The sequence below is a fragment of the Dermacentor albipictus genome, chromosome 1, assembly GCF_038994185.2.
Source record: "Dermacentor albipictus isolate Rhodes 1998 colony chromosome 1, USDA_Dalb.pri_finalv2, whole genome shotgun sequence".
NCBI classification, from domain to species: Eukaryota; Metazoa; Arthropoda; class Arachnida; order Ixodida; family Ixodidae; genus Dermacentor; species Dermacentor albipictus.
In genome coordinates, this window is record NC_091821.1 from 396,151,398 (window position 1) to 396,165,632 (window position 14,235).

General features: G+C 51.4%; 1 protein-coding gene across 1 annotated transcript; it reads left to right on the forward strand.

Moving 5' to 3' along the window:
• The first annotated feature begins 2,639 nt into the window (after window positions 1-2,639).
• On the forward strand, window positions 2,640-9,043 carry LOC135913684 (uncharacterized). The gene is made up of 2 exons (XM_065446272.1): window positions 2,640-3,901; window positions 8,802-9,043. The coding sequence occupies exons 1-2, from the start codon at window positions 2,737-2,739 to the stop codon at window positions 8,870-8,872; spliced, it is 1,236 nt and encodes a 411-aa protein (XP_065302344.1). The 5' UTR covers window positions 2,640-2,736; the 3' UTR covers window positions 8,873-9,043.
• Window positions 9,044-14,235: the final 5,192 nt, after the last annotated feature.

Here is a 14,235-nt window from a genome sequence, read left to right on the forward strand (position 1 = left end):
GAAAGAAAGGGGCCCAGTGTGGAACGGAAAGGTTTTTCTTGCACCGCGGATCGCGCCGGCTATGCAGCCCCCAGAAAGAAAGAAAGAAAAACCTCAGACCGTTGTTTGCGGTGTAGCTTTTGTTTTCATCCTTTGTCAGTTCACTACCTCCCTTTCCCTTTCTCTTTTCTTGCTGGGAGCTCCAACTTGTACATTTTGGAGGAAAAAAAGCCTCTGCGATGAATACGAGGAAAACATTAAGCAAAGTCCTGGCGGAAGAGTGACACGGTCAGAGTGCTGGAACGTCTTGAGAGTTGCGCCGCGTGGTTGCTGGTCGCCGGCGGCGGTGCTCGGTCCCCTTTAGCGAGATTGGCTGCGGTGAGCGCGCGTGTCAGGTGGCGGACCGTACACGTCGAATACATTAACGTGGACGGACGCGTGCAAAATCGATCGCGAAAAGTTGCGGTAGCACGCACTTCCCACGACTCGCAATCTCTCGACCGAACGCGATCCGGCCAGGGCGATACGCTATTTCACTTTCGGCCGCAGTGTCTCACCCTCCCTCACCTTTCGGCGCTTTTACCCAGAGTGTTGTCAAAGCAGGCCGAGCGAATTTCCTGCTTTACTTCACTTTGCGTGCCTCTTGCTGGAGTACATGTCCACATCTCGGAAATCCAAGTCTTTGCTTTCGAGAAGAAAAGGAAGGCAGGCAAGCAATAAAGTAAAGTAAGTGATTGAGTAAAGTTAGTAAAATAAAAGAAAGTAGCCTGAGTCAGTAGGTCGGTAGAGGAATGGAGGGATGAAATAATTAAGGAAGGAAGGAAGGAAGGAAGGAAGGAAGGAGTCATGCATTCGCTGGTCGCCTTCTCCCCCATTCCATTCATACGGGCACATAAACTGGAATGCGCACTTCGGAATACGCAGTAGCTAAGCTGCGTTCGTATATACAGAAGCAGCTCCACATATCTACGTATGGTATCGACTTCTCGGTGACACAACTCCTCACCCACCCCATCCCCAGCCCGAGTCCCCGTCCAGCATATACGAAAGCAGCTCACGCAAAAGGCGGCGTTCTGTTCCCGCCCCGGCTCCCGTCATCGGCAGCAGGCAGTGTTCCCGGCAACGCCGGGTCATCCTAACGAAGGCGTCCCCTTCTGGACGGAGCCGCGCGTCGCTCCCAAAGCACACAAAGGCGGTGGCAGCGCGCGTCGCGGCACGTCTTGCACCTCACCCCTCTCTTCTTGTGTCTCGATGGCGTACTGCTTTCTTTATTGTTGTTAGTTTCTTTGGGCGCCTTACTTCTTTCGCGGCGTCTGCTTTGATTGAGAGAGGCAGCGCGTCGGGAGCACGGTCGAGCAGCGAGGCTGCGATGACGAGGCGAGCCGATGGAGAAGGGCGGTTCTCGCCGGGATGGAGAGGAACCGCGAAGGACTCAGATGCAGCCGTTCTCACCACCGAGAGAGAAGAGACGGCGTCGTCGATGGCGGGCTTCCTTCTTCATCTCGCTGCGGCGCGGAAGGCACCCACACGCCTCCGTGGACGCGGCAGCACTGCTCGCGCGCGCGCACGCACTCGTCCCGAGAGTGTCCCGCTTCTCTTTCTGCCGCTCTCGTGCGTTCCGCTTGCGTCGCCGTCCATCCAGTGTCCGTGACTGCCGGTGAAATGGAAGAAGCCCGAGAAGTAAACGAACACGGCCGCCGAACTCCATTGTGCCCGGATACGCGAACCGGCTGCTCTGCTCTGCCCTGCACACTCCCCCGACCTCTTCATCTGCTTCCTCTTCTTTCCTCGCCGAGTAGGCATCAGTGCAGCATCCCGCCCCTTCGCTCATCCCCCCCCCCCCTTCCACAGCCTGGGCGGATGCGGCAAGCAAGCTGTGTATCAGCTGTGACTTGTACACAATGCCGTCTCTATTTTAATTTCACCACTGAGAAAGTCGAACTTCGCACTAAGGGAGCCCAATTTTCCGGTGCTATTTTTGTTTTCCGGGTTATGGGGTTAGGCGCTCGGCAGCTAGGCTTATGTTGTATGAGGAGTCTTCAGAGGCATGCGGTCGCTAACCGTAATGTGAACGCGCTGTGAAGCCTTTTCCACACTAGTACCAATTTTAGGGAAAATGTTGACGCGTCATTTTAACTACGTGCTATCACGCTCGCTTCACTTGCATACAGAGGTTAATGCAGTTGCAGTTGACCCTGTCCACAGGTCTTTGAATTTATAGGGACAACAGAAGAAGTGGGGTGGTGGTCACGTCATTTCTGTCTTCTCTCCGTATAAGCTTCCGCTTTTGAATGCCGAGGTCAGATTAAGGTCACGCGCAAGGACGCGTCAATTCAGTCTTCGAAAAAAATGTGGGCTGATCCCGGAGGTTGTGCAGCTCAAAAGAACAGCCTGACACAGTGCAAACACTGGATATATCGCGCATTATGGGGGTTCCCGTGTGTGGTACCATACATAGTGCGAACAAACCCCGGGTGTAGGGCGTGCGAGTTAAGGAGGTCCGCGGTGGCCGGTGACGCACATGAGCGCGGACGTCAGCTCCAACATCAACTGGGCCCCGTTTTCATGCTGTCGTCGATACTCCGTCGACGTCATTTCGTTGCCTTCACGACATTGCGATAATTATTTTTTTCTTGTCATTCTGACGCGAAGGAGGAAGACGAAGTGCTTCTCTTGCGGAACACATCTCGCCCGTCTCTGTGTTTTTCTGGACTTCTTACTGCACCTGTGGGGTCTACCGCCCCCTCCATCGCGGTGATGGATGTACAACACCCCGAGGATCCTCCCGGTTCCCGTTCACCCGCGGACATCGGTTCGAGGAAGCGAGGAAGTACGTCAAGTGGTAGCGAGGACACAGAGCTGTACTGCGCATCAGGTGACGAGTCCTCGGAGGACAGCTTTCGACTTGTCCAGTACCGCAAGGCCAAACGAAGAATTATCAACTCATCTTCGGCGTCCAGCTCGAACACTGTGAAAACAGCTCCTCAGCGATGGCCTCACTCCATCCTGTTTGTGCCACAGAACGCTACCGACAACCTGCGCGTCCTCAACAGGCAAGCACTCTCCGTGTATCTAGAGAACACCGTGCCAAATGAGATCAAGGATGTCAGGATAAATACTAGACGAAACATCCTGGCAATCGATGTGATGAACCCGAGTGCACTGACCATACTACAACATGTAACGCAGCTGGGAAACATCAAGGTCCGATCCATCGTGCCAACGAATGGTGCCACAATAACTGGAGTCATCTATGACATTGACAATGAAATATCTAATGCAGACCTCCCAATTCTCATAAAACCAGCAAGCGAACACAACGTGATTGTGCATGTTGGTCGCCTCGGCAACACACGTTATGTGAAGATAACCTTCAAAGGCGACTGCCTTCCACCCTACGTGAAGGTCGGCCACTTTCGCCACCAGGTTCGACCATTTATTCCAAGACCAATGCAATGCTTCAATTGTCAGAAGATTGGACATGTGAAGGGTGTTTGCAGAAATTCGGCCGTGTGCCCTCGATGTGCCGAACCCCACTCAGAAGACAACTGCAGCGCAACCACGTTCAAGTGTCCTAACTGTCAAGGTGATCACTGCGCCTCTTCCAAAGACTGTCCCCAGATCAAGAAAGAGTTCACCATTCTTAAGCAAATGGTGAGAGATAACTCTACCCACAAAGAGGCCGCTGTGAAAGTACGGCGAAGACGACGTCACCGACAACGGTCTTCACGGCGGAAAACATCAAGCTTTCAGGAAAAGTCCCCTCGTCAAGCATCATCATCAGCGGACGTTTCCAGCACTCCGATCACCAATGTTGGAAGGGAGCGAACTGCCAGATCTCTCTCCACAAAGGAATGGCCGCCACTTCCGCGTACACGACCGCCAGAAGAGCCGCAGAAGAAGCCGCCCCCAGTACAGCAAGGTGCTGTATCCGAGGAGTCGCGGAAAACAGATGAGCAAGTGATAGCACTTATTAGGCCTTTAATGAATGCCATTCGCGTGCTGCTAAGCAACATGCACACACCGTCTGCCAGAAGTGCGCTTCAAGTACTGGACGCTCTGAGTCCGGTGCTTGCAACCCTTGAGTAGATCATGGCTCCACAGCCACGGTCTTTTAGGGAAGAGGTCCGACAAGCAGCTATTTTTCAGTGGAATGCCCGCGGACTCAGAGCGCGCCTTTCGGATTTCCGTCGCTTCGTGTTCGCCAATATGTTTCCCATTATCGTCATTTGCGAGCCGAACTTATCGAACAAAATCAGGCTTTCTGGATATGAATCATTTATGTCGTCAGCTGTTTATGAAAACAGTAAGGTTTTGGTGTTCATTCGCCGTGACCTCACCTACACTCATCAGCCTGTACCACCTAATGACAGTAATCAATATATATGCCTAAACGTAAGGAAAAAGAATCTGGCCTTCACTTTTATAGGCGCCTACCTATCTCCGTCAAGTCGATTTGATTACAACAGACTACGAGACATCCTTTCCTCAACTTCCAATCCCTGGGTCATCACTGGAGATTTCAACGCCCATCATACACTCTGGGGAAGTCCGATCATCAACGCAAGAGGCAGAGCTCTGGTATCTTTCGCCTCCAGTAATGAACTTTGGCTGCTGAATGATGGAAGTCCTACGTTCTTACGTGGCTCCACGTACAGCAGCTGTCTTGACTTGGCTTTCGTCTCGCGAAGCCTAGTCAGACGTGCAGGGTGGTTTGTGGACATAGAAACGCACGGAAGCGACCATATCCCCACGTACATCAAGCTCAGAGGATTGACCGCTTCCAAAATACGGGATACGATCCAAAGAGTGGACTGGCCTAAATTTCAGTCTATTATGGAAGAACACTGCGACGCCAATCCATCTTTCGACTTGGAAGAGGCAATCAAGAGCGTGGTGCAAGACACTATGTGTACTCTAACATGCTCCTCGAAACTTAATGATTATGATGTGGAACTAGAACGACTTCGAGCAATCCGACGACGTGCTGAACGAAGATACCGACGTACGAAAACAATGGACGATCTACGGACCGCCAGGCGCACGCAAAAGAAGATACAGCGCCGGTTAGACAAGCTCGAATCGCAACGTTGGGCTGCCTTCTGTGAGTCGCTAGATCCACGCAAGCCTTTATCGCAACTATGGAGAACGGTGCGCGGACTGCGGACACTTCCCGTACAGCGATTCCCATTCAAGGCACTTGCCCTCTCTCAAAAGAGATCGGAGATTGACGTGGCAGAGGATTTCTGCGCCAGATTATCCGGCCAACTCACAGCTACCAACATTCCATCGCCTTCGAGCAGCTGTCCGCCACCGCGTGATCACCGGTTGGATCTACCATTCTCGATCCACGAACTTAAGGCAGCATTAGCTTTGTGTAGCCGCACATCAGCGCCAGGACCTGACGGAATTTCCTACCGAGCTTTGTGTCACCTGGGGGAGCGAGCGAGAGGGGTTCTTCTTGAGGTGTACAATGAATCTTGGAGAAATGGCACGCTACCAACAACCTGGAAGACAAGTCGCCTTGTTCCACTGCTGAAGCCTGGCAAGTCGCCGTTGGAGCTCTCCTCATATCGCCCGATCGCTTTGGCGAGCTGTGTGGGCAAAGTAATGGAGAGGATGATCCTAGGACGCCTGGAGTGGTACTTGGAGTACCACAACACCTACCCAGATGCCATGGCGGGCTTCCGACGCGGTCGATCATCGATCGATAACGTCGTCGACCTGGTCACCTACATTCAACATGAGAAACGCCGTAAGCGTCTCTGCGCATCCTTATTCCTCGACGTTAAAGGGGCGTATGACAACGTTACGCATGAAGCCATCCTCTCTGCTCTCGCAGAGGTAGGAGTGGGTGGTCGGATGTTTCAATGGATACGGAGCTATCTATCCATGCGATCCTTTTTTGTAAGCACCGAGGAAGGCCATACTTCTCTACATTATAGCTACCGCGACGTCCCCCAGGGCGGTGTACTTAGCCCCGTGTTATTCAATCTAACACTCATTGCTCTCCTTGAGGACGTGTCAACCACAGTCAGGCTATCAATGTACGCGGATGACATCTGCATATGGACATCTGCAGTAACACGCCTACAGCTGCGAGCGAGAATTCAGAAAGCCGCGACACAAACTGCTGTCTACCTCCGTAATCGAGGCCTCGAAATTTCCTCCGACAAATGCGCACTGGTGCCATTTACGCGCAAACCCATGGCAAACTACAGTGTAACGATAAATGGCCAAGTAATACGACGGGTCCGATCGTACAAGTTTCTAGGTGTCATAATCGACAGGGACTTGTCATGGAGCCCACACATATCTTACGTGAAAAAACGGTTGACAGGCATATGCCACCTGTTCAAATTTTTCGCTGGCAAGACCTGGGGAATATCGCCTAGTACCATGTTACAACTGTACAGGGTGCTTTTTCTGGGATTTCTGCGATACAGCTTGCCAGCAATCAACAACACAGGCAACACGAATCTACGCACTATACAAAGTCTTCAGGGTCAAGTGCTCCGGATCTGTCTAGGCCTGCCTCAGAGTGCTTCAACAGTGGCTACGATAGCAATCGCTAGAGACCACCTTGTCAAGACCCACATTGAAATAGAAGTACTCAGGACCCATATAAGGCATCTAGCCAGGACTCCTCGTCACCATTTAGCCTCTCTACCAGCGGACAGGCCACACACATCTTTCAGCCAAACGATAACTGCATATGATGAATCATTGCCAGCTTGTTTCACTCCGGCTGCGAGACCTTCCATCCCTCCATGGTGCCTCGCTCAGCCGAAAATCAACCTCGCAATACCTGGTATCTCGAAAAAAGCTGATCTGTCATCACCAGCCCTTAGACAGCTAACGCTACTATATTTGTACGAGAACTACCGTGACTCTACGCATATTTACACTGATGGATCTGTCCTTCCAAGCAGCTCCGCGGCGGCAATCGTCATACCAGCGAAAGCTACAACAATCAAATTTAAGACGACCCACGCGACAACATCGACAGCAGCAGAGCTCGCAGCGCTCTTTACTGCTCTTCATCACATCGGTGATGAACCGCCACACAAATGGACAATATTCTGTGACTCGAAGGTGGCACTGCAGTCTCTACTGTCACCTTTACGACGCGGACCGCACGAACAACTAATATTCCATATTACAGAGACATTACACCATATAAGTGATGCAGGCCACGACATAACCTTTCAGTGGCTTCCAAGTCACTGCGGGATTGTCGGCAATGAACGGGCGCATCACGCTGCCCGCTCAGCCCATACTGAGGAGCGCCACGTCCCCATTCCTCTTTCTAGAACTGACGCTGCACGGAAGCTCCGCCTACTTGCTCGGCAGTGCACCGCGTCGCAATGGAATGAGCCACATTCAAGAAATCCGCGACTGCACTCACTTGATCCAACATTAAGTCTTCGAGCGCCATCACAGCTTCGCCGTAGAGACGCCACGCTTTTATATCGACTTTGGTTGGGCGTTGCCTTTACTAAAGCCTATGCCTTCCGCATAGGGATGACCGACACCCCAACCTGTGACCACTGCGGCCATGAAGAATCAATTGGCCATATTTTGTGCACCTGCCCGCAGTACAGTCCACAGAGGGCATGCCTCAGCCAGGAACTAGACCAACTGGACGACCAACCGCTATCCGAAAAAAGAATTCTGCAACATCGAAAGGACCTACCGTCACAGAAGAAGGCCGTGCAAGCGCTTTTGCGCTTCTTGCGGTCTACCGGCCTGTGTGAACGACTTTAACTGAAACCTTTTGTGTGTGTGTCTCCATGTGTGCGCGTTCGTTTTTTTTTTCGTTTCCCTCTCTGTCATCTTTCTAACCCCTATCCCCCATCCCCAGTGTAGGGTAGCAAACCGGAGACTCATATCTGGTTAACCTCCCTGCCTTTCCTCTTCATTCTCTCTCTCTCTTCTTGTCATGTCACCGCCATCTCTCCGCCGCTTTAACTGTGTTGCTCTCACTGCCTTGTCACATCGTCGTCGTCGTCATCATGCCGTCTTCGAGCTGTTGTCTTCTTACTGTCGTCATCATTCTATCATCGTCATCACAAAGTCACTGTCGTACCGTCGTGGTCGTTACATCGCGGTCATGTTGTCGTAGCGATTGCACTGTCATCAACCCATTGTCGTCATACCTTTGTCATCACACCGTCGTCATGATTCCACCTTCATCACCCCTCTGCCGTCGTCATACGTGTCGTCGTATACCATTTCCATCACACCGTCTTCGTCATACCATTGTAATCATTTTAATATCTATATCGTCATCCCACCAGTATCACTCCAGCATCGGTATCACGTTGTCGTCGCGTCGTTGTCGTTGCTCCATCATCGTCGCACCCCCGTCGTCACTCCAGCCTAGTCATCCCATCGTCATCATGCAATCGTAGTCACACCAACGACACGCTCATTTGCGCTTTCTGTACTTTTGCTAAATGTTTCGCACGACATCGACAATCATGAAGAATGTTTTCTGCCTTAATTTGTTTTTCTCTTCTCCAGTGTAGAGTAGCCAGCCAAGCTCACCCCTCTCTTCTGACTCCCTACTTGTCCCTCGCAACCTCAGTCTAGCACCTACTGGTTGAAGAAACGGTTTGGGAAAAAGTGATGCGATGGAGCACGGCGCATATGGCGCTCCTCAGGCTGGCCAGAAAATGTCTCATGACCGGAACGTGCATCCGTAATCAGCGCGCAAGTGGGTTGGGCGAAAAATCTGGGAACTATAGGTGGGGTTCATACGCCAGTCTCATGACTACATCAGCCGGAAGAATAAAATGTCTTCCTTTTCTATTTTCCAGTGGTAGACGCTGGCCCCTGGGTGCCAGCCGCAAAGACCCATGGGACAGCTCACTCTTCTCCGCTTAGCTGACCTCAGCCGAAGACAACGACGCGTGTTCCTTGACCGCCTCGCTGCCCACAGCGTACAGGTACCGTGTGCGTGTCATGTGGTCGTTATACGGCTTCGTCCCGTCCCCCGCCTCTCCAGGGTCCTGTGTTCTCGGCCCCTCCTTCGAGGCAATAAAGCCTGGCAAGCGCCATCTTTGGCCGACCCTGTGTTCGAACCTGTCCTCGGTCCAACCAAGGGGGTGCACCGTATACGTGCGTCCGTGCGTGCGTGTGAGAGTGTGTGTGTGTCGTATGTTCGTGCGTGCAGCGTGCGCGGGAGGTGGAGGTTGGGGAGAGAGGGAGCTTCTTTCTCGGCCGCGGTCGTCAATAATAGCCGAGGTCGTTACGACCAGTGCAGCCTCTAGCAGCGTCGGCCGGCACGAGTCCTCCTCTTCTCGCGCCGAAGACCCGGAAATTGGCGCGCATGCGTCACAGCCCGCGCTGCCTCATCTCCTGCGGCACGTCCGAGACGATACACGTACGTGTAGCCTACGTGGTGCTCCAAGTGCCGGTGGTCGTCGTCGCGGTCCACCGGCGGCCGTCCCTGCGCCAGCTCGCACGTCCGAAGTGACTCGGTCTTGGCGCTGCGCACCTGTCTTCGTATCCCCTCACCGCCTCCGGTACTCGCCTGCGGATATTTATTCTCGGTGAAGGTTCCTGTCCGAGCAAAAAAGAAAGGCGAATCTGTCGACGTGGTTATAGGTGGGAGCGGCCAGAGTGAGCTCTATCGTGCTACGCGTCTTCGGCTTCGATACAAGGCGCACATGCGCTGTTCGTCGGTGCTTGACTGCGCGCGGCTGAAATGATATGGCTAGGGTTACACGACGTTGGTCGGCATGGATGTCGTCGCCGCATTGTGCTCTTAGTACGGGCGACATTAGAATAACGACAGTATGATGTAAACGCATTATATGGTTCAGTATTGTTTGTGGTTTCAGCTAGTCGCACAATGAGTGAATGGTTAATAATTTTCACATTCGTTTTCCTCTGAGAAGTGACACATTCCTGCACGCATGCCTGACATACTGATCCAGACGAAACATTCGTGAAAGGTAAATCAAAAGTCGCCAAACAAACGCGCACGCCCAGCACACCAAGACATATGCACACTTATTCCATGCTATCTGCGAAGCATCGTTTAGTCATGTGGCTCTTAATCAAAAAGGTCTGAGTCTGAGTTTCACTCTGTGTGAGTCTCAGTCAGTCCCAGCGAATCGAAGCTTTCGTAAATTAGTGAGTTATATCAAGTTTGAATCACGTGTGATTCCATGTGTTTTTGTGTCCATGACACTGCATGTGAGAATCAGTTTACCGAGATCACCCCAAATAAATATGCCCCTGTATATCCACTGATGTCGTCCACTGGAACGAGTTCTCCCGAGTTAAGACGTAACCATGAAATAGTTAAACGAATAAGATGCACATAAGTCATCCCTCAAGTCATCATTAACTTCACTGTGACGAGGTCCCCTGCAAGCCAGCCGCGAACCATAGAATAAAGAAGATACTTAGAGAAGGGGAACTGTACCTTCCGCCGTGGTTCGAAAATAAGCAGCGGCAGCGCATGGAACTTACTTTGGGGGACGCCAGATGACGTTGCTCAATCCGGAAGCGGAAGTGCAAATTTTTTTTTAGCGCAAAATTCAATATGGCCGTTTTTTGCCGGTCGCGTACGCTGGTACGCGCCGTGCTTGCTCCGCAGGCTAGGCGGCATGCGTCAATGCCTTCGCTGCCGCGTAGCTGGTGCGTTCTAATTGCCAAGAGCCTCTACTGACGCCCATACAAACAAGCCACAAGTGAGTGAACAGAACGCGCGACTTTATTGGCAAAAGACAAGCAGTGTACATTCTCGTGCAATAGCAGAAATAAAATTTTCATGTCGAGATACGCTGGAATCATTGACGCGAGCTCGTAAACGGCTCACCGTCGTCGTCGCACGTGGTGGTCAGGTTAACGAGCAAGAACCAGCATCGGAAACATATTGGACAGAGTGTGCCACTTATTTGCAGCGACAGTCGCCGTTAAAAATGCCCAAGTTGCATTGCGAAGCAATCGGGAGACGCAGGCATCTGCTGCTGCAGCCTACACAGCGACATGGGCTACCCCAGATTGTAGCCGTTCACTCCTTTCCAACCTGCATGTTTCTTTTCTTTCGGGGGCCGCTAATGTGTGGCTCACACTTTGTGTCCCACATTGTCTCGCTATGGACAAGTCGCTTTCGTGGGCATCGCCTCCATCAGCTACTTTTGCGGGCCTTTCCACCCATGTAGCTATCAACTTCATACGCATCGGACTATGTAAGCACGTATGCTGGTCTCCGTACATGCCTAATCGCGGCCGAGAAAGGCCAGAGGCACAATATGCCCATTGCTGCAGCAGGAAAGCGCGAACGGGGAGCACGAATCACGGTGCATGATAATTGGGAGTCTATGTCGCTGTGCAGGCTGCAGGAGCGAATGCTTACTTCGAGAGACTGCTTCCCAGTGCAACCGACCAGGCCGCAATATTCTAAAAACATAACACTGCGACCATAACCAAGTGACATAACAGCAAAATTAAACAGCAGTCAGTCACCGCATGAGGTTCAGACAATACATTATACATCGGCGATGAACCATATGGCAACAGTGAGCATTCACATACACGAGTCTCTTAGGGTACATTGAGCTGCCTACCTACAGGCGTAGTGCCTGCCTTCGTCGCACGTGGTGGTCTACTAACGAGCAACAACCAGCAGCAGAAACAGATTGGACAGAGTGTCGCACCTGTTTGCGGTGACAGTCGCTGTTAAAGATGAGCAACTTGCAGTGCGAAGCAATCGGGTGACGCAGGCATCTGCTGCCGCAGCCTACACAGTGACATGGACTACCCATCATTTTAGCATTGACTCCTTTCCAGCCTGCATGTTTCTTTCTTTTGGAGGCCGCTAATGTGTGGCTCACACTTGGTGTCCCACATTGTCTCAATATGGACAAGTCGCTTTCGTGGGCATCACCTTCATCAGCCACTTTTGAGGGCCTTTCCACCCAACTTCATACACCTCCGACCATGTAAGCACTTATGCTGGTCTCCGTTCATGCCTAATCGCGGCCGAGAAAGGCCAGAGGCACAATTTGCCCATGGCTGCAGCAGGAAAGAGTGAATGGGGAGCACGAATCACGGTGTGCGTAAATTGGGAGTCTATGTCGCTGTGCAGACTGCAGGATCAAATTCTTACTTCGAGAGGCTGCTTCCCAGTGCAACCGACCAGGCCGCAATATTCGAAAAACATAACACTGCGACCATAACCAAGTGACATAACAGCAAAATTAAACAGCAATCAGTCACTGCATGAGGTTCAGACAATACATTATACATTGGCGACGAACCATATGGCAACAGTGAGCATTCACATACACGGGTCTCTTAGGGTACATTGAGCTGCCTACCTACAGGCGTAGTGCCCGACTTCGTCGCACGTGGTGGTCTACTAACGAGCAACAACCAGCAGCAGAAACAGATTGGACAGAGTGTCCCACCTGTTTGCGGCGACAGTCGCTGTTAAAGATGAGCAACTTGCAGTGCTAAGCAGTCGGGTGACGCAGGCATCTGCTGCCGCAGCCTACACAGCGACATGGACTACCCATCATTTTAGCATTGACTCCTTTCCAGCCTGCATGTTTCTTTTCTTTTGGAGGCCGCTAATGTGTGGCTCACACTTGGTGTCCCACATTGTCTCAATATGGACAAGTCGCTTTCGTGGGCATCACCTTCATCAGCCACTTTTGCGGGCCTTTCCACCCAACTTCATACACGTCCGACCATGTAAGCACTTATGCTGGTCTCCGTTCATGCCTAATCGCGGCCGAGAAAGGCCAGAGGCACAATTTGCCCATGGCTGCAGCAGGAAAGGGTGAACGGGGAGCACGAATCACGGTGTGCGTAAATTGGGAGTCTATGTCGCTGTGCAGACTGCAGGATCAAATGCTTACTACGAGAGGCTGCTTCCCAGTGAAACCGACCGGGCCGCAATATTCGAAAAACATAAAACTGCGACCGTAACCAAGTGACATAACAGCAAAATTAAACGGCAATCAGTCACCGCATGAGATTCAGACAATACATTATACATTGACTACGAACCATCTTACAGGCATAATGCTTGCCTTTGTCACATGTGGTGGTCTGGTAACGAGCGAAAACCTGCAATACAAACAGATTGGACAGAGCCTTGCACCTGTTTGAACCAACAGTTGCCGTTGAAGATGAGCAACTTCCATTGCAAAGCAATCAGGTGACGCAGGCATCTGCTGCCGCAGCCAACACAGCGACATGGACTACCCGGCATTTTAGCGTTAACTCCTTTCCAACCTGCACATTTATTTTCTTTCGGGGGCCGCTATGTGTGGCTCACACTTTGTGTCCCACTTTGTCGCAATGTGGACAAGTCGCTTTTGTGGGCATCACCTTCGGCAGCCATTCTTGCGGGCCTTTCCACCCATACGGCTATCAACTTCATACACTTCGAACCATGTAAGCACATATGCTGGTCTCCGTTTTGAGCAAATTATGGCCGAGGTAGGCCACAAGCACAATTTGCCCATGGCTGCAGCAGGCCAGAACGAACGGAGCGCACCAGTTACGGTGTGTGTATACTGGGAGTCTATGTCGCTTTGCGGACTGCAGGAGCAAATGCTTACCTCAAGGGACTGCTTACCAATGCAACTGACCAGGCCCCCACATCTCAGAAACGTAACACAGTTACCACAACCAAGTGTGGCAGCAAAACCAGATTCTGCAATCAATCACTTCACTGTAGCTTGCACAAAGACCCAGGCTATCAAGGAAGAGGAGCAATCATCGACGAGACTAGGAATATGGAAAATGAGAAAGCTTGCATTCAAGAGAGAAGCCACTCTGCTCTGCAAGCATTGAAGGCTAAAAACATCAAGAAAAGTAAAATGGTGCATAGCACATGTGCATAGGTTAATGCAAGACGCATGCCGATGCTGCATCAGCTATTTCAGGAGAGTAATTGCGCATGACAACATACACTAGAAGATACTGCTACAGATATGTTAGGCTGCTAGACAGTGACTGGTATTAAGTATCAGCGAAGAATCGGTTGACCTTTATATTTGGATGAGGATGAATGACCTCTAACAAAAATGGGCATGAGAAAGCTTGAATTTATAGAAGAAAAATTGCACTTGGCACAAACGGAATTAACATGGCTAGGAAGCTGATTAAGGGCAAACTGATGGAACTCAATCTTTTGGCCAGCGTCGTCCGTGCTTGGTCAGATGTTGCAGGTGCATCTGAAGACGAAGAATTTCTAGAAAGTCCTTTTTGAGTTACCTGGATGAC

What these genes read in the sequence shown, in the direction of transcription:
- LOC135913684 (XM_065446272.1), top strand. Translation starts at nt 2,737, where the DNA reads ATGGATGTACAACACCCCGAGGATCCTCCCGGTTCCCGTTCACCCGCG. An exon ending in GCCGCCCCCAGTACAGCAAG is followed by an intron (nt 3,902 to 8,801) that starts GTGCTGTATCCG and finishes TCTATTTTCCAG; the next exon opens with TGGTAGACGCTGGCCCCTGG.